Below are 27,578 nucleotides of genomic sequence, written 5' to 3' on the forward strand. Positions count from 1 at the left end.
GTCGCGTGCATGTTAGCGGATAAACGTCAACGTTATGAATTCCCGACATATTCCGGGCCTCGAAATGATATAAATTCTAACAACAGTAAAATATAACATGAAATTATTTTAACAAGTATTATTAAATTAACGTAAGTCTCTGCTTATCACAATAATCACATAAAGTCTCTATTATCACATTATATAAACAGTCTCTATATATTGTTTTTACATTCTTCAATTGGATAAAGATTCACAATTGGTCGATGAGTGAGTCCATTTTTTGTTTGAACTTTCGCCGAACGAACGAATCCGTCATTTCCAGGCACGAGTTCCTCCACAACGGCCAAGCGCCACTGCGTCCTCGGGCAGTCATCTTGAATCTGTACGACGTCGCCTACTGATATCGTCTGGTTGTTATTTCCCCGTAATTGACTTCTTTCTCTGAGTGCCGTCAGGTATTCACGTCGCCATCTTTGGCGGAAGTTCTGTATGAATTGCACTCGTCGAGTACCTTGCTTCACAAGCGACGAACGATTGATGCGATAATCTGCTGGCAATGTCGCAGGCTCGACAGGAAGTGACGTTATTCGTCTTCCATATAGAAGATGTGCAGGCGTCAGTGTTTCCGGCTGTCCTAGCTCGCCGGAAGTGACGTAAGTAAGGGGTCTGTCGTTGATAACGGCTTCTGCTTCAGTGACAATAGTCTGTAGTGTTTCATATGTCACGTACGCTTTACCAAGTACCTTATTCAATACATTTTTGGTGAGACCGATCATTCTTTCCCACCAACCCCCAAACCAAGGGGCTCTTGTAGGGATGAATTTCCAATCGATTAATCGGTTGTTGAATTCGTCACGCACAACCGCAGATTCACACAAATTATTCAAATGTCTAGCAGCAGCCGTGAATGTCGTGCCGTTATCAGACATCATAATTTTTGGTGTTGATTTGCGACTACAGAAGCGCCTAAATGCAAACAGGAATGTCTCCGCCGACAGATCTGTTACCAGTTCCAAGTGAACGGCTCTCGTACTGGCGCAGGTAAACAGACATATGAATGTTTTCCTGTCGTTTCCGTTAGTGTCACGCACACTAAGAGCTCCGGAATAGTCAACACCTGTATACGTGAACGGGGCTACGTCTGACACTCTTGTCTTCGGTAACGGAGGAGGGTCTGGTGCTTTGTATGGTCTACCAGAAACCTTTTTGCAGATCACGCACTTTCGTAATATCGAACGAACGCATGGACGTATAGCTGGTATCCAGTATTTTCCTCTCAAAAGTGTTATAGTTGAGCTGGGTCCGGCATGGTGTAACCTCTCATGGGCGTCCTTGGCTACCAGGTGCGTGAATGCATGCTTTGCCGACAGCAAAATCGGATGTTTCGTCTCTTCTTCTAAGGCTGCATTATGAATGCGTCCACCACAACGAATCACATTGTCCTTCATGAAAAGCTTAAGCTGTGTAACAAGCGGCGATACCTTCTTGTTATCTTTTAAACACTGGATTTCTTCAGGATATGATGTCATCTGGCAGGTTCGAATGCATGCTGTTTCAGCCTCTGTCATTTCTTGAATGGTTAGCTTTATGCCTGCTGGTTTTCGTCCATTGCGACAATAATGAATAAATCGCAGAACATAGGCAGTCACTCTGATCAGTTTCTGAAACGAACTGAATCTTTTCACGTCAATAAACTCTTGCGAATTATTTGTTGCCGTTACTGTTGCAACAGTAACCATGTCACTCGTCGGTTGCCACTTCGACTAAGCATCGGGTGTAGAAATCCACGTCGGTCCTTTGAACCACAGTTCACTCAATTGGAGTTGTGATGCTTATAACCCTCGTGTCAATAGATCGGCGGGATTTTCATGAGTCGGGCAAAACATCCACTTCCGGTTCTGAGTCAAACTTAGTATTTCTGTCAGTCTGTTCTGAACAAATCGTGGTAGCGTTTTCTTTGATACTAGCCAGTGCAAAACGATCTGGCTATCAGACCACAGGCACACATCGGAGAGGCATGTCTGTTGTATGATATGTTGGCACAGACGGGCACCTGTCACTGCCGCCATTAACTCCAATCTCGGTATGGTTAACTTTTTCAACGGAGCGACGCGATTTTTTGACATCATCAGCGTGGTCTCGAAACCCCTGGAAATGTATGCTACCGCGCCGTATGACGACATGCTGGCATCACAGAATACGTGAAGTTTTGTTTCAGCAATGACGTCATGGTTGTCATGGAAGTAGCTACGTCGGAAATTGATTTTGACTGAAGAATTCAGGTCCGACGCAACATTACGCCATTTTTCTTGTACATCCATTGGTAATGGGCTGTCCCAATCGAATTTCTGTTGCCACAATTCTTGAAGAATAATCTTCGCCCTTACTGTAATAGGACTCAGTAATCCTAGCGGATCAAATACTCGTGAGATTTGTTGTAAAATTGCACGTTTGGTAATCACACCTTTTGTTTCTATCTGTCTTTCCGCAAACGTCAATGTATCATCATTACAAATCCATTGCATTCCAAGAATTTTTGTGCAAGTGTCCGTGTCTAGCAATTTCTCTTCAGACGCCTTAGCACGAAGTTGTTCACTGTTTGAGTTCCAAGTACGTAGATTGAAACCTGCCGCTGACATCAGTTTTCTCGAAGTTGAATAAAACTGAAGTAGATCTTGTTCATTAGAGAAACTTGATAACACGTTGTCAACGTACAAATCTCTTTTCAAATAATCGGGCACCCATTCACTACTGTTTAGTTCAAGATGCTTGCGAATTGTGGCACCTAAAATGAATGGCGAGCACGTTGCACCAAATAGAATAGTCCTGAATCTATATGTGGACTGCACGGGTCACTCGGGTCACTCAACCACAGGAAGCGCGTGGCGTCTCTGTCAGATTCATGAAGACCAATTTGTAAAAACGCCTTCTCGATATCAGTGGCTACCGCATATTTGTGCATCCTGAACCGTAGAAGAATCCCCGTTAGGTCATTCAATTCAGGTGGGGCGGACATAAGACAGTCGTTGAGGCTTGGTTGGTCACGAGATTGGCGACAACTGCAGTCATATACGATACGTATTGGTGTAGTTACCGAGTCCTTTTTCACTCCATGGTGTGGAATGTAATGCACTGTGTGTTCGTCTTCTTGTTGGTCTACTTTCTCAATGACACCTCCTTTAAGCTGATCGGCGATTATCTCTCCATACGTCTTTAACACTTCCGGTTCTCGAGATAATCGGCGTATGGTAGCCTCTGTCCGTCTCTTGCATATATCGTAGTTGGTTGGTAGAGTTGGGTGGTAATCTCTCCAGGGTAATTTTGCCACATACCGACCATCTTCGAATGAAATGCTGTTGCACATGTATTCTTGAAGGTTACCGGAAGAACCGTCTGTTGACTCTTCTGAAGATATTCCCATAGACTCAAGCTGCCAAAACTTCTCCATTTCAAATGTACTTGGTGGAGCGCTAATGACATTCATCATGTGTAGGTCAGTGGTTCGATGTCCTGATACCGGAAGTGGTCCCGACATCAAATAACCAATCTTCGATTGCACCGCTGTTGGTCCGTTGCCTCTGATAACTCGGTCTTCAACTATATCCCAATAATAATCCGAACCAACCAGAAGCGAAATTTCAAACAGATCGTTGTTGTGTTCTGTGAGCGGATGGGCTAATTTCAGACCTCTCAGATAATCCAAATGACGTATTTCTGTGGGTATGTTCTGTAATGGCACTGCTATCGTTGGCACTACATGAACTTCCAGTTTTATCAAATCCCTCGTCTCGCTTTTCAGGTAAATCTCGCTTGTAGGTATGGACCTAACCCCTTGTGACATTCCACCAAACGAAGCCAGAGAAATTGTATCATGCCCGGTAACAGGGAGATGTAGAACCCTCGCGAGGTCCTCTGTAATAAAGGATCGCTGTGCACCCTCGTCAAGTAAAATGTTGGCGGAAGAACTATGACTTTGGGATAGAACTTCGGCTACAGCAGTCTTCAATAAAACGTTTGTTCTATCATGGGAGGCAGTGTGTAAGATTGCACTGTTGGTCATAGCCGACTTGAAAGGAATGGCTTCCGGGTTCATGGACGAAGCGGGTGTAGTCTTCTTTGTGCAAATGCTGCTGTGATGTTTACCTTTACAATGACGACATCGAAATTTAGATTTGCAGTCCGACACTTTATGGTGGTTCAGGCAATTAAAACACAAGCGTTTGCTTTTCACAATGTCAATTCTCTGGTGAATGTCTATAATCTTGTTGCACACCTGGGGTTGATGATATTCACTACAAAATGGACATATCAGCGGGTTGACATTACTTTTCATGGGACGGCTTACCTCCCTTTTTGAAGCTGTGAGGAATGAGGCAGTCGGGAGATGAAATTCTTGATCGTTGTTATAGCCGGCGTCCATGATTCTGATTTCCCGCCCGATGGCCACACGTAGCTCCTGAAGCTGCCACTTGTCATCTCCGTGGCTCCTGATAAGGTTGCGTCGCACATCCGGTGGGAGCTTCTTCATAATGATTGGAACAAGTAGATCTCCGAACGAATCTTGTGACTGTCCCAGTGACTCTAGACCCCGGATATAGGTTTCCATTTTGTCATGAAATTCACGAAGACTATGTACGGAATTGCGGGGTGGCGGAAGTTCTAATAATAATGTCATGAAGTTATCAATGATTTTGTGCGTCTGCCCGTAGCGTTCCCGCAATAGTTCGATCGCATTCTGGTAGTTTCTGCATGCCAACGGAAATCCACCGATCGCCATAGCTGCGCTCCCTTCAATTAAAGATCGAAGATACGAAAACTTCTGTACATCCGTGAGTATTGGGTTCTGGTGCACCGCTGAGTCAAATGAGTACCAAAATGTTTGCCACTCGCTTATGTTACCACTGAAAGTAGGCAATGTCAGTTTCGGAAGTTTCGTAGAGGCAGTAACGTAATTCCCTCTATTAGATGTTTGGGTTGGAACACGTTCCTCTTCCGGTTGCGTTGAATGCCGTATATCGCCCGTCGCAAAATGATTTTGATTTGCATCTCTTTGTTCAAATGTTGTCTCATTTAATGTCTTGATTTTTTCTTGATATCTGTGTATTTTCATTTCAAGTTCAATGGAATATTCCTCACTGTCGAATAGTTCAGTTTCTATATCTCCGAGGTCTGCATGGTAAATGATCTTTTCATTCAATCCTCTGATCGTATGTGTCTTCTCTTGAATGATGTCCAGTAGTTTCTGCGACTCGGACTCGGAGGTTGAAGAAATTTCTTCGAGTTTCTCAAATTGTTTCGCTATTATTCGACGCTGAGCTGCACGCAACGAAATGAGTTTGTTAAGTTGCATTTTTCTTTTATTCACGGCACCAAAATGTTGCGTATGATCGTATAGTGTTAATAAACTATGGAATCGTGCGTTAGGTTCGACCTTTTAATAAACGTTAATACGAACTTGTATAAGTACAAAATAAGAAGTGACGTCGATAGTATACATGACGTCGCGTGCATGTTAGCGGATAAACGTCAACGTTATGAATTCCCGACACCCCCCTTCTAAGAAGAGGGGGTATATTGCTTTGCTCATGTCGGTCGGTCTGTCGGTCCGTCCACCAGGTGGTTTCCGGATAACTCAAGAACGCTTGGGCCTAGGATCATGATACTTCATAGGTACATTAATCATGACTCGCAGATGACCCCTATTGATTTTGAGGTCACTAGGTCAAAGGTCAAGGTCACGGTGACCCGAAATAGTAAAATGGTTTTTGGATGATAACTCAAGAACGCATACGCGGCCAACAGGGCGAACTCTGAACAATATAACTGAAGCAACTGGTCTGTAATCCTAAATCTATAATTATCAGTCCAATGAAACATCATCCTTTGAGTAAAATGAAGTGGATCAGTAAAAATATTATCGGAATATGGGATTTTTTTGTATATTTTGTATATTAAATATTGTGTTAATGTTTAATTTTGTTGATAAATATAAATATAAGCAGGACAGGGGAGGTAATGCACTATTATATCTTTCTTATATACAGGGGAAACAAATGCAATAAGTTTAAATTTCATGTTAAATAAATATAGGATATTTATCATGTCAGTGTGAGATCATTTAATGTTTTTATGATCACATTTTGTTATTACTTTGACAAAACAACACTTACCTGAATACCACAATGGATTCCACCCAAACAATACCCCACGCCCCTACCAGAATCCCTTCCCCCCCCCAAACTCATCCCCCCATTTTTTTAAACATCATCTAATAAATTACCACAACCCCACATTATACCCCCCTCTCCCCACCTACCCCACCCCCCCCCCAATTTTTTTTAAACATCTAATAAATAACCACATTATACCCACCTCTCACTGCCCCTACCCCCCCACCCCCCCCCCCCGATTTTTTTCTTTTTAAACATCTAATAAATACCCCACCCCACATTATACCCCCCTCTCACTCCCCCCTACCCCCACCCCACCCCCCCCAATTTTTTTTAAACATCTAATAAATTACCCCCTCTCACCCCCACCCCCTACCCCCCCACCCCCCACCCCCAATTTTTTTATTTTTTTTAAACATCTTATAACTTACCACACCCCACATTATAACCCCCCCCCTACCCCCCACCCCCCCAATTTTTTTTTTAAAAACATCCAATAAATTACCACACACCACATTATACCCCCCTCTCACTCCCCCCCACCCCCCCCCCCATTTTTTTAAACATCTTATAAATTACCACACCCCACATTATACCCCCCTCTCACCCCTACCCCCCCACCCCAATTTTTTTAAACATCTTATAAATTACCACACCTCACATTATACCCCCCTCTCAAGCCCCCCCTCCCTACCCCCCCCCACCCCCTTAAAAAAAACTTTTTTTTTAAACGTCTAATAAATTACCACACCCCACAATATACCCCTCTCTTACCCCCACCGCCCCCCCCCCCCTACCCTCCCGGCCCCCCCCGCAAAAGATTTTTTTTAAATATCTTATAAATTACCACACCCAACATTATAGCCCCCTCTCACTCCCCCCTACCCCCCGGCCCCTCCCATTTTTTTTAAACATCTAATAAATTACCACACCCCACATTATACCCCCCTCTTACTCCCCCCTTTATCATGACTGGCAGATGACCCCTATTCATTTTCAGGTCACTAGGTCAAAGGTCAAGGTCACAGTGACTCGAAATAGTACAATGGTTTCCGGATGATAACTAACATTAGGTCAAAGGTCAAGGTCACAGTGACAAAAAACGTATTCACATAATGGCTGCCACTACAACTGACAGCCCATATGGGGGGCATGCATGTTTTACAAACAGCCCTTGTTCATCATTATCACGATCGCCATATGCATTATAATCATAGCATAATGAGCAACAAAATAGCCATGCAGTGCTTATTTTCTATTGGAGAATGGCAGTTTATTTTGAGCCTTGTTCTGAGAAAATTGGGCATAATGCATGTGCGTAAAGTGTTGTTCCAGATTATAATCAGGGACGACACTTTCCGCCTAAATTGGATTTTTGCTAAGAAGAGACTTCATGTAAACGAAAAATGTAATAAAAGCGGAAAGTGTCGTCCTCTATTAGCCTGTGCAGATTGCACAGGCTAATCTGAGCCGACACTTTACGCACAAGCATTATGCCCATTTCTCAGAACGCAGCTAATTTGGTTTACACACGAGCCGTGCTATGAGAAAACGGGGCGCACACATTTATCAAGGACGACGTTCTCGCATTTATGGAATAAAACGGGGCGAACACGCTAATCAGGGACGACATTCCCGCAATCATGGAATGAAACGGGACGAACACGCTTATCAGGGACGACATTCCCGCATTTATGGAATAAAACGGGGCGAACACGCTAATCAGGGACGACATTCCCGCAATCATGGAATGAAACGGGGCGAACACGCTTATCAGGGACGACATTCCCGCATTTATGCAATAAAACGAGGCGAACACGCTTATCAGAGACGACATTCCCGCATTTATGCAATAAAACGAGGCGAACACGCTTATCAGAGACGACATTCCCGCATTTATGCAATAAAACGGGGCGAACACGCTTATCAGAGACGACATTCCCGCATTTATGCAATACAACGAGGCGAACACGCTTATCAGGGACGACATTCCCGCATTTATGCAATAAAACGGGGCGAACACGCTTATCAGAGACGACATTCCCGCAATCATGGAATGAAACGGGGCGAACACGCTAATCAGGGACGACATTCCCGCAATCATGGAATGAAACGGGGCGAACACGCTTATCAGGGACGGCATTCCCGCATTTATGCAATAAAACGAGGCGAACACGCTTATCAGAGACGACATTCCCGCATTTATGGAATAAAACGGGGCGAACACGCTTATCAAGGACGACGTTCTCGCATTTATGGAATAAAACGGGGCGAACACGCTTATCAGAGACGACATTCCCGCATTTATGCAATAAAACGGGGCGAACACGCTTATCAGGGACGACATTCCCGCATTTATGGTATAAAACGGGGCGAACACGCTTATCAAGGACGACGTTCTCGCATTTATGGAATAAAACGGGACGAACACACTTATCAAGGACGACGTTCTCGCATTTATGCAATAAAACGGGGCGAACACGCTTATCAGAGACGACATTCCCGCATTTATGGAATAAAACGGGGCGAACACGCTTATCAGAGACGACATTCCCGCATTTATGCAATAAAACGGGGCGAACACGCTTATCAGGGACGACATTCCCGCATTTATGCAATAAAACGAGGATAACACGCTTATCAGAGACGACATTCCCGCATTTATGGAATAAAACGGGGCAAACACGCTTATCAGGGACGACATTCCCGCATTTATGCAATTAAACGGGGCGAACACGCTTATCAGAGACGACATTCCCGCAATCATGGAATGAAACGGGGCGAACACGCTTATCAGAGACGACTTTCCCGCATTTATGGAATAAAACGGGGCGAACACGCTTATCAAGGACGACGTTCTCGCATTTATGGAATAAAACGGGACGAACACACTTATCAAGGACGACGTTCTCGCATTTATGCAATAAAACGGGGCGAACACGCTTATCAGAGACGACATTCCAGCATTTATGGAATAAAACGGGGCGAACACGCTTATCAGAGACGACATTCCCGCATTTATGCAATAAAACGGGGCAAACACGCTTATCAGAGACGACATTCCCGCATTTATGGAATAAAACGGGGCAAACACGCTTATCAGGGACGACATTCCCGCATTTATGCAATAAAACGGGGCGAACACGCTTATCAGAGACGACATTCCCGCAATCATGGAATGAAACGGGGCGAACACGCTTATCAGAGACGACATTCCCGCAATCATGGAATGAAACGGGGCGAACACGCTTATCAGAGACGACATTCCCGCATTTATGGAATAAAACGAGGCGAACACGCTTATCAGGGACGACATTTCCGCATTTATGGAATAAAACGGGGCTAACACGCTTATCAGGGACGACATTCCCGCATTTATGGAATAAAACGGGGCAAACACGCTTATCAGGGACGACAGTCTCGCATTTATGGAATAAAAAGGGGCGAATACGTTTATCAGGAACGACATTCCGCATTTATGGAATTATTCGTTGAAAGGAAGTCTATTCTAAACGAAAATCCAATCAAGGTGCAAGTGTCTGCCCTGATAAGCATCTGCGGACTGCACAGGCTAATCTGGGGCGACACTATACGTACAAGCATTGAGCCCTGGGGCGACACTATACGCACAAGCATTGAGCCCTGTTGAATCACAGCGTGACTCTGTTTATTTTATTTTTTCTAACACATTTTATTACAAGACTGAAAACATATACGTATATAAATACATGTGCAACACTTCTATGATGATGATGGTTTTGATTTTTACTTTCAAAAAGTTGATGTTAGCGCGAAACTTCTTTTGTGGCGACTTGGGTCGAAGGACGTCGGTACTTTATGAATTGCACTTGACTCTCAAATGTATTATCAACCTGTTTCTTTTATCTTGTAGACCAAACAAACACCGTATAGTGATCGTAAATTTTTGCGTTTAATTTTCGTAGGAGTTCTCGTATATATTGACAAATTTATGGGTCATCATAAGGACCCGGGTACCATCTATTGTAATAAAAGCATGTCATGTTTATGATTGTTCCTTCTTTGCGTTGAAATTCTTTAAAATTTCTCGCCCACCCTTTCTGATTCTGTCAGCTGACATTCGTTGAGGTTTTTGTAGAAGTAAATACTTACCTTGAAAGAATCATTTGAAGCGTGTGTTTGTATAAAATAATAGGCGATCTTCTTGCTGTTAAAAAAACGCGAAGCATTTAAATAACCCGAGTATTTTGAAGACACATCAGAATGGCGCGGGTCAGCCTGGCTTAATAATATGGTATGTAACATCGCTTTTTTATTGAGTTTTACACGATTTTCACATTTTCTAAACTTCTGTTTAAAGTAATTCTTTCTAGAGATGTGTAAAATGCTTAAGTATTCTTTAAACGTCTTTTTGAAGTCATTCTTACTATTGTTTTGAGTATTATATTATGCCGAACTAGGCTTGTATATATTCTGAATGTTTTCATTATTATCAAATGAGCATTTTTTCAACTTTTGTAAAGTCATGATGATTGTTACACATGCGATTGGCAAAAAATATTGCAAAAGCGACCTGTGTCAATAAGTGGTTTCAACTTCTAGATTAAAGGATTATGAATGTATAAATATATGAGGATGATTATAATGATGATGATTAGTTTCGAAATTTCACAGTGGGTTTTAATGCTCGGTAACAATTCTTGCATGGCCTTAAAATCAAATTTGTTTTTAATAACACAATTATGATAGGGAATGTGATGGTGTTGCAGGAAACACATTATTTACCTATCAATAACTATACTAATACATTTAATAATCATTATAACATAGTTGTGCGTTCTCCTCCATGCATTAACCCATTTATGCCTAGCGTATAGAAAAAGGCCTTGGCAAACAGCGTAGACCCAGATGAGACGCCGCATGATGCAACGTCTCATCTGGGTCTGCGCTGTTTGCTTCAAGGAATTTATGTAAGAAATATAGAAATAAATCTACTAGACATCCCTAATTTTGGAAATAAGTTGATCCAATTTAGAAGGATGAGAGTCCACTAGGCATAAATGGGTTAACATGGTATTGTTTGCATACACAGACAGATACACAATAAATCGCGGACAATAATTATTTCAAGACAATCACAATTCAAAGCGACTTATCAGTCTCAAGTGCATTGTAAACTGCTTTTAATGTTCAACCTCGCCATTTTTATAATCACTGAAGATGTTTGTTCACTTCTGCGGGAATTTTATGTTTGTTAGTCTTGTTGACGTCTATTTTCAAGTATATGCGTAGTAAATGAACATTACATAATACCGGTATATTTTAGGTACGTTTTGCGGTCAGGAAGAGTTTTGTGTGAACTTGACTGATTCCAATATGAACCATAATAAGGGTCAAGCATGAAAAATAAGATAGACTTGCATACTTCTTCGTTATTGATAATTATATTTGTTATTGTTAGGAAAAGAACTGTGGACTCATACAATCAGATGGTTTGTCAATTACAGCTTTTCTTCGACGAACCCTTATAAAGTTTAACCCATTTATGCATAGCGTCTATAATAAAGGCCTTGGCAAACAGCGTAGACCCAGATGAGACGCCGCATGATGCGGCGTCTCATCTGGGTCTATGCGGCGTCTTATCTGGGTCTACGCTGTTTCCTTAAAGGAATTTCTGTAAGTAATATTCTAAATACAGAAATAAATATACTAGACATCCATAATTTTTGAAATAAATTGATCCAATTTAGAAGGATGGGAGAGTCCACTACGCATAAATGGGTTAATTTTGTTACTGTCAGAAAAAGAACTGCGTACTCGTAGAATCAGATGGTTTGTCAATAAGAGCTTTTCTACGACGAACCCTTATAAAGTTTAAGCATGAATTGTTTGACAAATTGTTACGAAAAGTCATCATTTTCGATGTTGGGATTTATGATTCGCATGAATTTTTTAACGAGAGCGCAATACCGAGCTGTTTAAAAGAGATACATCCTACGACAGAGCTTTTTATTGACCGAAAAGTATAATTATAGATTTATATATCTTTTTATGATCACGAGTGAATTAAACATGATTTTCCATCGAATCCAACAAATTTTCTTTTTATTTTATGTTTTTTTTTCACCGTTTATTTACAATGTTAAAGAATTTAACCGGAGAATTTTGCTGGTATAATGGCGTCATTTTGTGTATTTAAATGTATTGCGGCACGCCACGGGAGAAAGGCTAACTTTTCAGCGAAAGGGAAACAGCTGTTAATTATTTTCTTGAAAAAGGGACATAAAAAAAAACAAAAAAAATGTTCATGTTAATGTAAGATCGTTTGTTATTTCACTCGTGATCATAGAAAAATAATATTTTCACTCGTGGCGCAATATCCTCTATTTATTGTTTATGTCGCCCTCAACAGTCTAATTTGCCCTTATTTTGGCCTATATCTGTCCGATTTGCAATTGTCAAAAGATTTTTTTTAATTCAATGTTATTTATTCCACGATAAAGACTTTTAGTAGCAATAACAAACAACATTTGACGACAAAATCTGTAGCTATTTTATGAAGAGTTTACTATGGTCAATATGCGAAGCTTTGAATGCGTCAGAGACGAATCCTCAATAGCCTACATATAAACAAAATATTTCATAATTCTACGCAAAGCGCTCACCGCTGATTATATAGGAAATGCATTTTGTATGTGGGTGTGGGGATGGGGATGGGGGATGTTAGCAAATCCCGTAGAACAACTGTTAAATTTAATACAAATATGACGCTTATTTTAAGTTTTAAAAAGGAACATTATAACCCTATATTATAAGATGTCATTTGAATTACCACAGTCCATAAGCAAAGCGGCCACTTCTTTCAAGAATAAAGTAGGCATGACTCAGCAATACACAAACAAGGCTTACGAGTCATTTCCGGAAGAAGAAGAGTACAAAATCTCCGGAAGTGACGACAATGATGACGTCAGCAGTGAGGAGAGTGACAGCGCGGTTTCGACCAATGACAGCGCTTACCAGACGATCTCAAAGACATCACGTGACTCCGCAAGCGCGGAAACATCCGATGTGAAACAAAGACGTAAAACGACGAAGAAAATACGGTAATACGATAATTTTGTGTGGCACTTTTCACTCATCCTAATATATGAGTCGCGTTCTGAGAAAACTGGGCTTAATGCATGTGAGCAAAGTGTCGTCCCAGATTAGCCTGTGTAGTTCGCAAAGGCTAATCAGTGACGACACTTTCCACTTTTATGACATTTTTGTTAAATGAAGTCTCTTCTTAGCAAAAATCCAATTTGGGCGGAAAGCGTCGTCCCTGAGTAGCCTGTGCGGACTGCACAGGCTAATCTGGGACGACACTTTACGCACATGCATTATGCCCAGTTTTCTCAGAACATGACTCATATATTTAAAAATGGGGAAAAACTAGCATCTCACAAACCTTATAACTATTAGCTACATGAAAAATAGCAAGAACAATTATCAACACATCTTTACACGACATTACGATCAGAGACTCTCACCAGAAATAACCTGATAAAATAATAAAAGTCAATGATACGGATACTGGATTTAAATATTAGTATGGATTAAATAACATTTTATATATCTCATGTCTGGTGTGAAGGTAAAAGAAATGTGTGGATTTTAACCCGCAACCGCTTAGCGACACCTCTAGACTAAGAATGCACGTTATCTAAGCTTACACGTGTGTTTAGTTTACTTCGAGCCGGTCCCATCTTTTCCTACCTTACATGGAGGGCTTTATTTTGGGGGTCTTTATGGGTGATTGGTAATAATTTATAATGACTGAAGTTTCGTTCCGTACGCTTATGTAACAACACATGTATAAAACGAAGAACATACCTTAAATATGGGCTTTATTTGAATACATTATTGACATAAATTGTTTAACCAAGTGTCAACGAAATATTTACATTACAGCGTTTCCTCAATTTAATTTTATAATTGAGTTTTCTGACCAAAACTTTATAAAAAGTCATATACTTAAAAAAAGGGCCAACATAGTATAATGATTGGAACACGAGCGGTTCAAGAAGCATATTTCGCTATTGCGGATCTTTTCAACTCTGCTCAGTAGATGAAACTATCCGGGCTCTAAGAGGTCACTATCGGTGGGTACAGGTCGTGGTGGCCCGATGTCTACCATAGAAAACTGACAAAGCCTCCTTCCTATAAACAACGCTCCTCTTGGTCCCGCTCACGTACCCATTTTCAGTATCCTCAGCTTATCCTTCTTCTACGCACGTTTTCTACCTGACATTTTTCTTAACTACATTTTCTTTTCCTATACTTTTCATCTCCCGTACACTTATTCGTCACTTATCTTTTGCACAGCTCTTTTCTCCAGCACATCTTTCCATCTACACATTTCGCTCCTATATGTATCTACTTCACCACTCCCTTCATCTACGTGTATGTTCTCACTCATACCTACCTTCTCGTATGTCTCTCTTGTCTCTCCTACTTCCTTCTCGTATGTCTCTCTTGTCTCTCCTACTTCCTTCTCGTATGTCTCTCTTGTCTCTCCTACTTCATTCTCGTCTGTCTCTCTTGTCTCTCCTACTTCCTTCTCGTCTGTCTCTCTTGTCTCTCCTACTTCCTTCTCGTATGTCTCTCTTGTCTCTCCTACTTCCTTCTCGTATGTCTCTCTTGTCTCTCCTACTTCTTACTCGTATGTCTCTCTTGTCTCTCCTACTTCCTTCTCGTATGTCTCTCTTGTCTCTCCTACTTCCTTCTCGTATGTCTCTCTTGTCTCTCCTACTTCCTTCTCGTATGTCTCTCTTGTCTCTCCTACTTCCTTCTCGTTTGTCTCTCTTGTCTCTCCTACTTCCTTCTCGTATGTCTCTCTTGTCTCTCCTACTTCATTCTCGTCTGTCTCTCTTGTCTCTCCTACTTCATTCTCGTCTGTCTCTCTTGTCTCTCCTACTTCCTTCTCGTATGTCTCTCTTGTCTCTCCTACTTCCTTCTCGTATGTCTCTCTTGTCTCTCCTACTTCTTACTCGTATGTCTCTCTTGTCTCTCCTACTTCCTTCTCGTATGTCTCTCTTGTCTCTCCTACTTCCTTCTCGTATGTCTCTCTTGTCTCTCCTACTTCCTTCTCGTATGTCTCTCTTGTCTCTCCTACTTCCTTCTCGTATGTCTCTCTTGTCTCTCCTACTTCCTTCTCGTTTGTCTCTCTTGTCTCTCCTACTTCCTTCTCGTATGTCTCTCTTGTCTCTCCTACTACTTTCTGGTTTCATCAAAACATTAACCCATTTGTGCCTAGCGTCTAGAAAAAAGGCCTTGGCAAACAGCGTAGACCCAGATGACCTCCTATTATCCGTCATTATCAACGTGTTTGTTCCTTAAAATCCAAAATCTGTTATGATCATTTAATAACAAAATGCATGTGTTGCATAAAGCACGGTTATTCTCAAGCTATTCGAATGAGAGAAATCAGACTGAAAAGTGCCATGCTTTTCATACTTTGGTAATTAAAAAATGCCATATCTTTCTGGCATGTTGTTTTCAAGGCGCACACTGTTTGAATGAAAAATATACTCGACAACACGATATTTTGACATTTGCATTCTTTCTATCGTGTTGTTAATTGGAAAAGGTAAAACTCTGTATTAGACACCTGCGCTAAAAGCATATTATTTTACATCAGTATTCGTTATGAAAATCCAAAGTATAACTTAACTAAGTTAATCGATACAATAATCATTTTCTCGTCATCAAAAACGATTCATATTTCAAAAATGATTTATATTTCACAATTCGCCTTTCAGAGACTCCAACAAATGGGACGTCTTCCGGGAGACATCGCATGACAACGTGACGTCAAGTGACCTTGACTTCTGGAAGAAGGCTTTCAAGGTCACCAAGGTAATTTTTGCCGGCGTCCTGTTCGTCTTCGTCCTCGGAACCGCCGTCATCTCAAAGGGGACGCTGTTTCTGATCGTCTCTAACATCTTCCCGCCGAACGCTTTACAGAACTCGACCCTGAAAACGGCGAACGGGTACTTCCGTTACCACACCACAGGTAAGATAGGCGCCAAACTGTGTTATCTGATCCGCTAACTAGAATGTCCACTATAGTGGCGAACATGTTTTGCCGTGTCTGTTGGTTTGTTGCTTTGCTTATTGGTTTGCTTGTGCAAATTTTAACATTTGCCATAACTTTTGCAATATTGAAGATATCAACTTCATATTTGGCATGCATGTGTATCTCATCGAGCTGCACATTTTGAGTGGTGAAAAATAAAGGTCAAGGTCATCCTTCAAGGTCAAAGGTCAAAAATATGGGCCAAAATCGCTCATTTAATGTACACTATTGCAATATTTAAGATAGCAACTTGATATTTCGCATGCATGTGTATCTCGCGGAGCTGCACATTTTGAGTGGTGAAAGGTCAAGGTCATCCTTCAAGGTCAAAGGTCAAATATATGGGGACATAGTGTTTCATAAACACATCGCTTGTTTATATCATAAAAGTGTACGCCCGACGAGCTTAATTAATAGGTACATCGTTGCAATACAAAACCGAATATCGCGGATGACAATATTTCTTCTGCATGGTTACAATTAACTTATAATGGACTAAAATGCATTGACATTGCCGTTTTCCCCTACTTACTTCTGACTGCAGGGGGTCAGTAGTCAGTTCCTGGAAAATATAAGTGAACTAAATATTTAAACACCTGAATACACAGGAAAACTGTGCCAAGGTTAACTAAATTTTACGAAGTGTTCGTGTTTCAAACGCTCTAATCAATCATATCGTAACTGAACATATTTTAATAGTTAAATATCTACCATGAAATATACTGATGTATTTATGACGCTGTAATATCAATCGTTTATTTTATTACCGTATTTTCAGGAACTATGATCAACAAAGATTGTTAAACCTTTAGTAATTCTATACCGCCGTATGTTTTTCAGACAATGCGAATTGCTTGAACGTAAAGATCTAGTATTGAATTACAAACAATCTCGTTTGTATTACAAAACTGTCGTTTGTTTTTCAGAACTGTCGTTTGTTTTTCAGACACCGTCGTTTGTTTTTCAGACACTGCGATTACCTGAAACATTAAGATTTGTTCTTGGAATACAATCATATTCGTTTGAATTACAGACACTGCGATTGAATGAAACGTTAAGATTTGTCATTGGTATACAATCATCTTTGTTTGTATTTAAGACACTGCGATGAGCTCATATTTGTCATGGGCATAAAGCCACCGTTGTATGTAGTAAACAAAAACCTATGTAATAAGCCAGGACTACAGCCGCATCTCTTGTATTTCAAACAGTGCGATTAGCTGAGATTTTCATAAGAGTACAACCCACGTCTCTTGTATTTCAAACAATGCGATTAGCTGAGATTTTCATTAGAATACACCCACGTCTCTTGTATTTCAAACAGTACGATTAGCTTAATGTGTCATAAGAATATAACCCACGTCTCTTGTATTTCAAACAGTGCGATTAGCTTACATTGTCACAAGAATACAACCAACGTCTCTTGTATTTCAAACAGAGCGATTAGCTTAGATTGTCATAAGAATACAACCCACGTCTCTTGTATTTCAAACAGAGCGATTAGCTTAGATTGTCATAAGAATACAACCCACGTCATTTGTATTTCAGATACTGCGAATAGATGTGATTTGTCATACGAATATAACCGTCTTCGTTTGTATTTCAGACATTTCGAATAGCTATGATTTGTCATACGAATATAACCCTCGTCGTACACTTCGAATAGCTTTGATTTGTTATACAAATATTACCCACGTCGTTTGTATTTCAGATATTGCGATAAGCTGTGATCTGTCATACGAATATAGCCGTCGTCGTTTGTATTTCAGACACTTAGAAGAGCTGTGATTTGTCATACGAGTATAACCCTCGTCGTTTGTATTTCAGACACTTCACATAGCTATGATTTGTCATACAAATATTACTGACGTCGTTTGTATTTCAGATATTGCGATAAGCTGTGATTTGTCATACGAATATAGCCGTCGTCGTTTGTATTTCAGACACTTAGAAGAGCTGTGATTTGTCATACGAAAATAACCCTCGTAGTTTGTATTTCAGACAGTGCGATAAGCTGTGATTTGTCAAACGAATATAACACTCGTCATTTGTATTTCAGACACTTCGAATAGCTACGATTTGTCATACGAATATAACACTCGTCGTTTGTATTTCAGACACTTCGAATAGCTACTATTTGTCATACGAATATACCCCTCGTCGTTTGTTTTTCAGACACTTCGAATAGCTATGATTTGTCATACGAATATAATCCCTGTGTTTGTATTTCAGACACTTCGAATAGCTACGATTTGTCATACGAATATAACCCTCGTCGTTTAGCTACGATTTGTCATACACTTCGAATAGCTTTGATTTGTTATACAAATATTACCCACGTCGTTTGTATTTCAGATATTGCGATAAGCTGTGATCTGTCATACGAATATAGCCGTCGTCGTTTGTATTTCAGACACTTAGAAGAGCTGTGATTTGTCATACGAATATAATCCTCGTCGTTTGTATTTCAGACACTTCAAATAGCTATGATTTGTCATACAAATATTACTGACGTCGTTTGTATTTCAGATATTGCGATAAGCTGTGATTTGTCATACGAATATAGCCGTCGTCGTTTGTATTTCAGACACTTAGAAGAGCTGTGATTTGTCATACGAATATAACACTCGTCGTTTGTATTTCAGACACTTCAAATAGCTATGATTTGTCATACAAATATTACTGACGTCGTTTGTATTTCAGATATTGCGATAAGCTGTGATTTGTCATACGAATATAGCCGTCGTCGTTTGTATTTCAGACACTTAGAAGAGCTGTGATTTGTCATACGAATATAACACTCGTCATTTGTATTTCAGACACTTCGAATAGCTACGATTTGTCATACACTTCGAATAGCTTTGATTTGTTATACAAATATTACCCACGTCGTTTGTATTTCAGATATTGCGATAAGCTGTGATCTGTCATACGAATATAGCCGTCGTCGTTTGTATTTCAGACACTTAGAAGAGCTGTGATTTGTCATACGAAAATAACCCTCGTAGTTTGTATTTCAGACAGTGCGATAAGCTGTGATTTGTCATACGAATATAACCCACGTCGTTTGTATTTCAGACATTTCGAATAGCTACGATTTGTCATACGAATATAACCCTCGTCGTTTGTATTTCAGACACTTCGAATAGCTACTATTTGTCATACGAATATACCCGTCGTCGTTTGTTTTTCAGACACTTCAAATAGCTATGATTTGTCATACGAATATAATCCCTGTGTTTGTATTTCAGACACTTCGAATAGCTACGACTTGTCATACGAATATAACCCACGTCGTTTGTATTTCAGACACTTCGAATAGCTACGATTTGTCATACGAATATAACCCTCGTCGTTTGTATTTCAGACACTGCGATCACGTATATCTGGTCCCTGGTTTTGATTGTCCTGGCTCCCTACGTATTCACCATCATCTCCTGCCTGTGGAGGCTTACTTTTAAGAAAATTCGGCCGATAGAAATCAAGCCTTTGCTTTTGGTAAACGTGAATGTATACTTCTTTTTCCATTTTTAATCGTAGTGCTCAAGGTTTCCTATTTTGTTCAGTTAATGTCAGTCGCCCGTCGTCATTTGTCGTGCGTCGTCAACATTTAGCTTGTTACCACTCTGGATTCACAGTTTTGGTAAAGACTTGAATAAACTTGGTATTGAAAATATTAGCCGCGCTCTGTGAAAAAGGGGTTTAATGCATGTGCGTTAAGTGTCGTCCCAGATTAGCCTGAGCAGTCCGCACATGCTATTCAGGGATGACAATTTTCGCCTAAGCATATTTTTTGTTCAGAAGAGACTTTCTTTAAACAGAAAATAACATTAAAGCGGAATGTGTCGTCCCTGATAAGCTTGTGCGGACTGCACAAGCTAATATGGTATGACACTTTACGCACATGCATTAAATCCTCTGTTCACGGCTCATATATAGGTTCTTATTTGAGTCACACGAGGACAACACAAGAGAGCCTTGACAAATCTTGAGATAAAACATTTAAACTGTGAAGAAAAATCAAGACGTCTCAGTCGTTATATAACAGGATCAGAAAGTATATTTTAGAAATACATTAGCAAATTTATTTTTTCAGAAAGTACGGTTAACATTTATTACAGGGTAAAATATTCAAAAATAGTATAGAAGCCTCAATATTGTATGACTCTTAACCCTTTGCATGCTGGGAAATGTGTCGTCTGCTAAAATGTCGTCTGCTGAATTTCTTAAATTAGCATTTTCTTCGATTTTTTTCAAAGAATACTATCAGAATTTCAAACAGTTTGGATCCTGATGAGACGCTCTGTGGCGTCTCATCTGGATCCAAACTGTTTGCAAAGGCCTTCAAAATTCGGTTCCAGCACTGAAAGAGTTAAATAAATAGGGTTTTCTATGCCTACCGGTAATATGATTTTTAGTCAAATGGGTTTAAAACTGGGTCACCTGATAAAATCTTGGACAACACTAGAATCTACCGTTTGTTTCAATTTTGATGAAACGTCGCCATCTCGTCGACACAATTTAGGCCAATACTTAATTTTGGTTTGATTAGGTCAACAACTAGGTCAATGGGTCAAATCATATAACTTGAGATTACAAAAAATAGGTCAACAAGTCAAATCTTCGACAATTTTTGTACCAATCACGTGAGTCTTTTATGACCATCATGACTCTCTTTTTCAATGTAAATTTTGTTGCCGAATTTGACCATTCTTAAAAATGTCGTCGCTTTTGGTCAAATCTCTGTTGTTGTTGTTTTGGCAGGAGGTGATTTAGTATTCATTATTTGCGATCACTTCTTCGGACTCATTTAATGGCGATAACTTATCAGTAATGAGTCCAATGTTGTAAATACCATTACCGCTACAATTGTATTGCGATATAATTTTAATTATGTCGTGTACAAACATTACACAAAATAAAAAAAATATGTGTCGCGTTCTGAGAAAACTGGGCATAATGCCTTTGCGTGAAGTGTCGTCCAAGTTTAGCCTGTGCAATCCGCACAGGCTAATCAGGGACGACACTTTTCGCCTAAACAAGATTTTCGGTAAGAAGGGACTTCCTTCAAACGAAAAATACCATAAAAGCGGAAAGTGTCGTCCCTGATTAGCCTGTGCGTATTGCACATGCATTATACCCAGTTTTCTCAGAACGCGACAAATATGTACTTAACATTTAATTTTACTGTTTGGCTTCTGTTCCATGAAGAGTTTCGAACTAGACGGGTTTAAATAATTACACAATTTGTACTTACTATTTGTAACTAATAATCAAAATAAATGCAACACTTCAGATGCTCGTTTCGGAGACTGCGCACTCAGTCGGCCTGAGTATCTTCCTGTTCGGCCTGCTACCCAATCTAGACCCTGTTTCCGGTTCCGCTTTCTGCATGAGTGCGGCTCTTATTCCCGCCATACTGAACCTCGTATATCCAGGTAAAGGGTTTGGTTTTTCCCAGATTTCGTCAACATTGGTGCATATTGAAAATATTTTTTCTCAAATATGATATAATTTGTCCTTAAATATCAGGCAATTGTATCATAATATTTCGAGCGTTCATAGAAGACATGGTTAGTAGTGTATATTTCCTTAAATACATACATATATGCGGAAATAAGATAGAGTTAGGAAGCATCTCTAAAACATTGTTGCTTCAATAAATTGTGAAAGCAATATACCCATTTCAGTAGGATTTGGAATTGATGTTGTAACTCGCGTTTATTCAGTATTTTTTTCATATGTTTTATATTGTTGTTTTCATTATTATATCATTACGTTAGAAAAATATATTTCATACGGTAAAAAATAGCTTGTACTTTCGTAATTAAATTCATAACAAAACGTAAGACGTCTGTTGCAAAATCCAATGGTTTAGAAGACTGAATAAGTTTTGAGCTGTAACATTTTACCACTAAGACACTGAAAATAATTCCATAATATTAAAAATATTTCATTTTAGAGAGTCCACAAAACGAAGCGGAAAACACCAAATGGAAACTCGCGCGGCGCGTATTGTCATTGGTCGCCATGATCACCAGCGTGCTGTCCATAGCGTTCTGGGCTGTGTACGTTCATAGGATGGAAGGGGCGTGGCAGAAGGACTCCCCCGGCCTCCTCATTCTGTTCATATTCGCCCCCATTTTTGTGTCCATCACGTGGTGGGAGAATTTCGTTCCAAAGGTTAGTTTAACCCATTTATGCTTACTGGACTCTCCCATTCTTTTAAATTGGATCTATTTATTTCCAAAATTAGGGGTGTATAGTTTATTTATTTCTATATTTAGAATAATTTTTACAGAAATTCTTTTAAGCAAACAGCGCAGACCCTGATGAGACGCCGCATCAGGTCTACGCTGTTTGCCAAGACCTTTTTTCTGGACGCTCTAGGCATAAATGGATTAATTTTAACGTAGATGCAGTGCATGAAATATAAGGTTCTTGGTAGCTGAACAATACAAATTATATTATAAATAGATTTAGTATACGTGTCATTAAGATGTTCGAATATTGATTGATTTCTAAAACAACCAAGCGAAAATATTAATATATGAGACGTTAAACTTTTCTTGCTATTAATAAACGCGCTATTAATATGCGGTAGAAGGTACTGTGTGGTTCCGCTAACTAAAGAAATGGTGAAGAGGTAAAGTCGAGATAGAGAGAAAATATTAATACGAAATAAACGCTTATCACTTTATTGCTGATTTGGCTGGAAAATGAGCTGCATTAACAAATAATAAAAGGATTAAAACGGCGAAAAATACCTGTGTCGGCATGGGGGTCGCCATCTTTCTTCCTTCCAATCATAACGTGAGTAACCCCTCTGCATTAGTACTGGGGTTAGTGAGATGTTCGGCGATTCCTCAAACCGGTTTAACGCATATTGCTATGCAATCGCCTTTCCAAGGAGTCGATACCAGCTTTGATCGTTGTATGTTTATAATTGGTGTTCCGTTGTGGAGGTGGTGGATTGGACTTTCCAGAGTTTGATTGTTTGCATTGTAACACAAACAAAGATGCGACAAATGTTCAAAGTATCCCGAGGCGTATAAAGACATTGTCGTATATTAGCACAAAATGTATGGTATTTACCTCAATGTTCTCACAATCTCTTCAAAACAAACAGCACTTGTAAACCTTTTTTTCCAGAAACGGAGCAATAACATTTACATATAAGCACGAGTTTGTTTTTTAATTATAAAGCAAAAAATCTATTTGAACTAAAGTAAGTTACTTTGTTTGCAGGGGGACAAGAACTCCATCGGCCTCAAACGAATAAAGCGCCAACTGCACAACTGCAAGACCAAGGTCTATCTGATCGTGTACACGTGGAAAATCGCCGTCACAATTGCCATGGTAACGCTCATATACAGCGTCGACTGTGCCGACGGAAACAGCTGCATAGAAACGCTCTATGATGCACGACTTAACGCAACGCTGCAGTCCGACACGTTTGGGAAGACGTTGATAGTTGAGAACGTCGTGTTTGGCGAATGTTCGCGTTACCTGCCGCTTCTCGTCGCCGCCGTGAATATCGTGTCTAGCTTTGCGTGTTATAAGTAAGTGGCCTTTATTTTTCTTTGAATTTGATCGCTGTGTTCGTTTTACACTATGCTCATAATAATTTTTTTATTGCTTCAATAACATTTTAGATATTGTCAATATCTATATACATAGTCGAACTATCTTTTTTTTAAGAAGACGTTTTGACGGAAGATTTTTATTGATTTGGTTTGTGTGTGCATTATAATAAACAACGGGTAACAAAGAAAATAAAAAATAAATAAAAACAAGAGGGCCTGAAAGGCCCAAAGTCGCTCACTTGAGATAACAAGATATTATTGGGACAAATCTTCTGAGCAAGTTTCATGAAGATCGGAAAATAAATGTGGCCTCTAGAGTGTAAACAAGGTTTTACTATAGCCATATAAGGAAAAATGCCCCGTCCCCTGGCAGCCATGTTTTTAAACCAACAGGCACCATTTTTGAACTCGTCCAAGATATCATCGGGATTAATCTTCTGACCAAGTTTCATGAAGATCGGACGGCGTCTAGAGTGTTAACAAGATTTTACTATAGCCATATAAGGAAAAATGCCCCGCCCCTTGGAATCCATGTTTTCAAGCAAACATAATTATTTTCAAACTCATCCAAGATATCATTGAGACCAATCTTCTGACCAAATTTCATGAAGATTGGACAATAAATGTGGCCTCTAGAGTGTTAACAGGGTTTTACTATAGCCATATATAGCCATACAAGGAAAAATGCCCCGCCCCCTGGTGGTCATGTTTTTAAAGCAACCAAAACCATTTTCGAACTCATCCAAGATATCATTGGGACTAATCTTCTGACAAAGTTTCATGATTATCGGAAAATAAAAGTGACCTCTAGAGTGTTAACAAGGTTTTACTATAGCCATATACGGAAAAATGCTCCGCCCCCTTGGTGGCCATGTTTTTCAACCAACCAGCATCATTTTTAAACTCGTCCAAGATATTATTGGGACGAATATTCTGACTGAGTTTCATGAAGATCGGACTAAATGTGGCCTCTAGAGTGTTAACAAGATTTTACTATAGTCATATATAGACATATAAGGAAAAATGCCCCGCCTCTTGGCAGCGATGTTTTTCAAGCAAACGTAACCATTTTCAAACTCATCCAAGATATCAATAAGACAAATCTTCTGAATGAATAACATGAAGATTGGACAATAACTGTGGCCTCTAGAGTGTTAACAAGGTTTTACTATAGCCATATAAGGAAAAATACCCCTCCCCCTGGTGGCCATGTTTTTCAACCAACCGGCATCATTTTCGAACTCGTCCAAGATATTATTGGGATGAATCTTCTGACCAAGTTTCACGAAGATTGGACAATAAATGTGGCATATAGCGTGTTAACAAGATTTTACTATAGCTTTATATAGCCATATAGGGAAAAATGCCCCGCCCATTGGCAGCCATGTTTTTTCAAGCAAAGGTTACCATTTTTGAACTCATCCAAGATATCATTAGGACAAATCTTCTGAGCAAGTTTCATGAAGATCTGAAAATAAATGTGGCCTCTAGAGTGTTAACAAGGTTTTACTATAGCCATATAAGGAAAAATGCCTCGCCCCCTGGCGGCCATGTTTTTCAATAAACCGGTATCATTTTCGAACTCGTCCAAGATATTATTGGGATGAATCTTCTGATCAAGTTTTATTAAGATCAGACAATAAATGTGGCCTCTAGAGTGTTAACAAGATTTTACTATAGTCATATAAGGAAAAATGCCCCGCCCCTTGGCAGCCATGTTTTTCAAGCAAACGTAAGCATTTTCGAACTCATCCAAGATATCGTTGAGACCAATCTTCTGACCAAATTTCATAAAGATTGGAAAATAAATGAGCCCTCTAGAGAGTTAACAAGGCAAATGTTGACGCCGCACAACTCACAACGCACAACGGACAACGGACGACGGACAAAAGGCGATCACAAAAGCTCACCATGAGCACGTTGTGCTCAGGTGAGCTAAAAACATGCTATCGAGCGCCTGTGAGTGAGATTGATATGACTGCATTTTGTCCAATAACATCGCATAGATTCACCTATCATCATTGTTTTATTCACTTGGGATAACACTTTCAAATTGACTCAATAGCATAACAGCTCTCTTTCCTGTTCTGATTGTTTTTTATTCACATGAGATATCACGGCTGGGACTTATACAAACGTAGAGGTCCCTCATCACAGTGACACTATTATTCAATATCATGGCAGTGGTCGCCCATGGTTTCAATAAAGTCTTTGAACTGCTTCGTTTAGAAAATGAATATGTTACGCTATTAAATCCGTAGACTTGCAGGGTCAGATCATGCATATGCTATGTTCCATACCATCGAAGACCATATGGTTAAGTCATATACATACCGGTACTATGTTACGAGGCTATGAAATAAAAGGCGAAAGCACAGGAAATGACAGTAATGCATAAACTACAAAAAGGCAATAAAAATATTTTTTCCTGTAATATTACACTTGTATGGTCCCCAGTTAGAAAAAAATCTTGACTTCGTAACGAAATGCCGTTATAGGCGTATCCGTACGGTTTGGCGCTTCCTGACCGATACAAAATAACATGCTCAAGAATGTTCAGAATTCACGACGTGACCACGGTGCGGTTAATTCGTCAACAAGAATACATGGTGCATATGTAAACAATTGGGAATAGTAACGATTAACGGAGTATAACCATGTTCACAATTTGGATCGCTTTCCAGCAGATGAAAGGTCTCATAACAGTCATTTATATCATGAATGCTAACAAAAATCTTTAAGACTATCATAAGAAAGTGGCCAGAATAAGCACTCAACATATTCGTTGATTAATCACAGAAAAAGACATATTTTTAATAAATAATAATGCATATGAATAACGAAATATGTGTAAGTTAAGTATCAGTGTAAATTAGTCATGCTTTCATACATGCTTTTTCTTTAACGTTTTAATATGTGCTTATTCTTTTTCAAGAACTTCAAAGAAGATTTGTTTAAAAAAAGCCCAACTATTTCGTGTCGTTAAAATATGCAAAATATATGTAAAAGGACATAACGCAGCATATTTTTAGATGACAGTAATAGATTTTCAAGATATGTACTATTTGCGTTGGCGTCACGTTATGATCATTATTTGACGAAGTGATCAATCAGCCCATCACAACCACTGGATCGCCAACCCGCCGCCATAATGCCGGCTGTGAAATAGTCTGTGTTGATACTTAACCCATTTATGCCTAGCGTTCTAGAAAAAAGGCCTTGGCAAACAGCGTAGACCCAGATGAGACGCCGCATGATGCGGCGTCTCGTAAGGGTCTGCGCTGTTTTGTTAAAAGAATTTCTAAATATAGAAATAGATATACTAGACATCGCTAATTTTGGAAATAAATTGATCAAATTTAGAAGGATGGGAGAGTCCGCTAGGCATAAATGGGTTTAAACCAACAACAATACAACCATGCACTCTCAGTCAACAACGAAACAACGCAGAACAACACAAACCAACAATCGCACATTATCGGCCCTTTCCGTCAAACATCGGATAAGTCGATTATTGATAAGCTGCGAGGGGTACCGAATGCGCAAACCTAATTTACGGTCAGAGATAACCGCACTTAAAAAATCCATTACCGTGTTGATATTTGTTATATCATAATATAACATATCGCTAAAAGCATGCATTTAGCGTTGTTTGCATTTGATCAATGAAGCTCCTAGTAAACAATTAGATGGATCAATGACATGGAAAGGGTTTTATGTTATGTTTTTCATTCATTCGAACAA

General features: G+C 39.7%; 3 protein-coding genes across 3 annotated transcripts in view; 2 read left to right on the forward strand and 1 right to left on the reverse strand.

Annotated features, from left to right (window-relative positions):
• Positions 1-194: 194 nt before the first annotated feature.
• On the reverse strand, positions 195-1,550 carry LOC127849242 (uncharacterized). The gene has a single exon (XM_052381961.1). The coding sequence runs from the start codon at positions 1,548-1,550 to the stop codon at positions 195-197; it is 1,356 nt and encodes a 451-aa protein (XP_052237921.1).
• Positions 1,551-13,010: 11,460 nt separating this feature from the next.
• On the forward strand, positions 13,011-22,134 carry LOC127849243 (chitin synthase chs-2-like). Its single transcript, XM_052381962.1, has 5 exons — positions 13,011-13,234; positions 15,932-16,185; positions 19,616-19,746; positions 21,545-21,686; positions 22,127-22,134. Exons 1-5 carry the CDS (start codon positions 13,011-13,013, stop codon positions 22,132-22,134), a joined length of 759 nt encoding a protein of 252 aa, XP_052237922.1.
• Positions 22,135-22,243: 109 nt separating this feature from the next.
• Positions 22,244-27,578, forward strand: part of LOC127849244 (chitin synthase chs-2-like) — a 78,759-nt gene continuing 73,424 nt past the window's right edge. The window contains exons 1-2 of the mRNA XM_052381963.1: positions 22,244-22,431; positions 23,497-23,810. Of these exons, the coding sequence (XP_052237923.1) occupies positions 22,279-22,431; positions 23,497-23,810 (467 nt within the window). The 5' untranslated portion in view covers positions 22,244-22,278. The remainder of the gene's footprint in view (positions 22,432-23,496; positions 23,811-27,578) is intronic.

Source organism: Dreissena polymorpha, chromosome 10 (genome assembly GCF_020536995.1).
Source record: "Dreissena polymorpha isolate Duluth1 chromosome 10, UMN_Dpol_1.0, whole genome shotgun sequence".
NCBI classification, from domain to species: domain Eukaryota; kingdom Metazoa; phylum Mollusca; class Bivalvia; order Myida; family Dreissenidae; genus Dreissena; species Dreissena polymorpha.

Excerpts from the sequence above, each read along its gene's own strand:
- LOC127849243 (XM_052381962.1), top strand. The coding sequence starts at position 13,011 with ATGACTCAGCAATACACAAACAAGGCTTACGAGTCATTTCCGGAAGAA. Across the intron at positions 16,186-19,615 it reads CTTCCGTTACCACACCACAG|ACACTGCGATCACGTATATC; the intron begins GTAAGATAGGCG and ends TTTGTATTTCAG. Across the intron at positions 19,747-21,544 it reads AAATCAAGCCTTTGCTTTTG|ATGCTCGTTTCGGAGACTGC; the intron begins GTAAACGTGAAT and ends GCAACACTTCAG.
- LOC127849242 (XM_052381961.1), bottom strand. The coding sequence starts at position 1,550 with ATGACAGAGGCTGAAACAGCATGCATTCGAACCTGCCAGATGACATCA.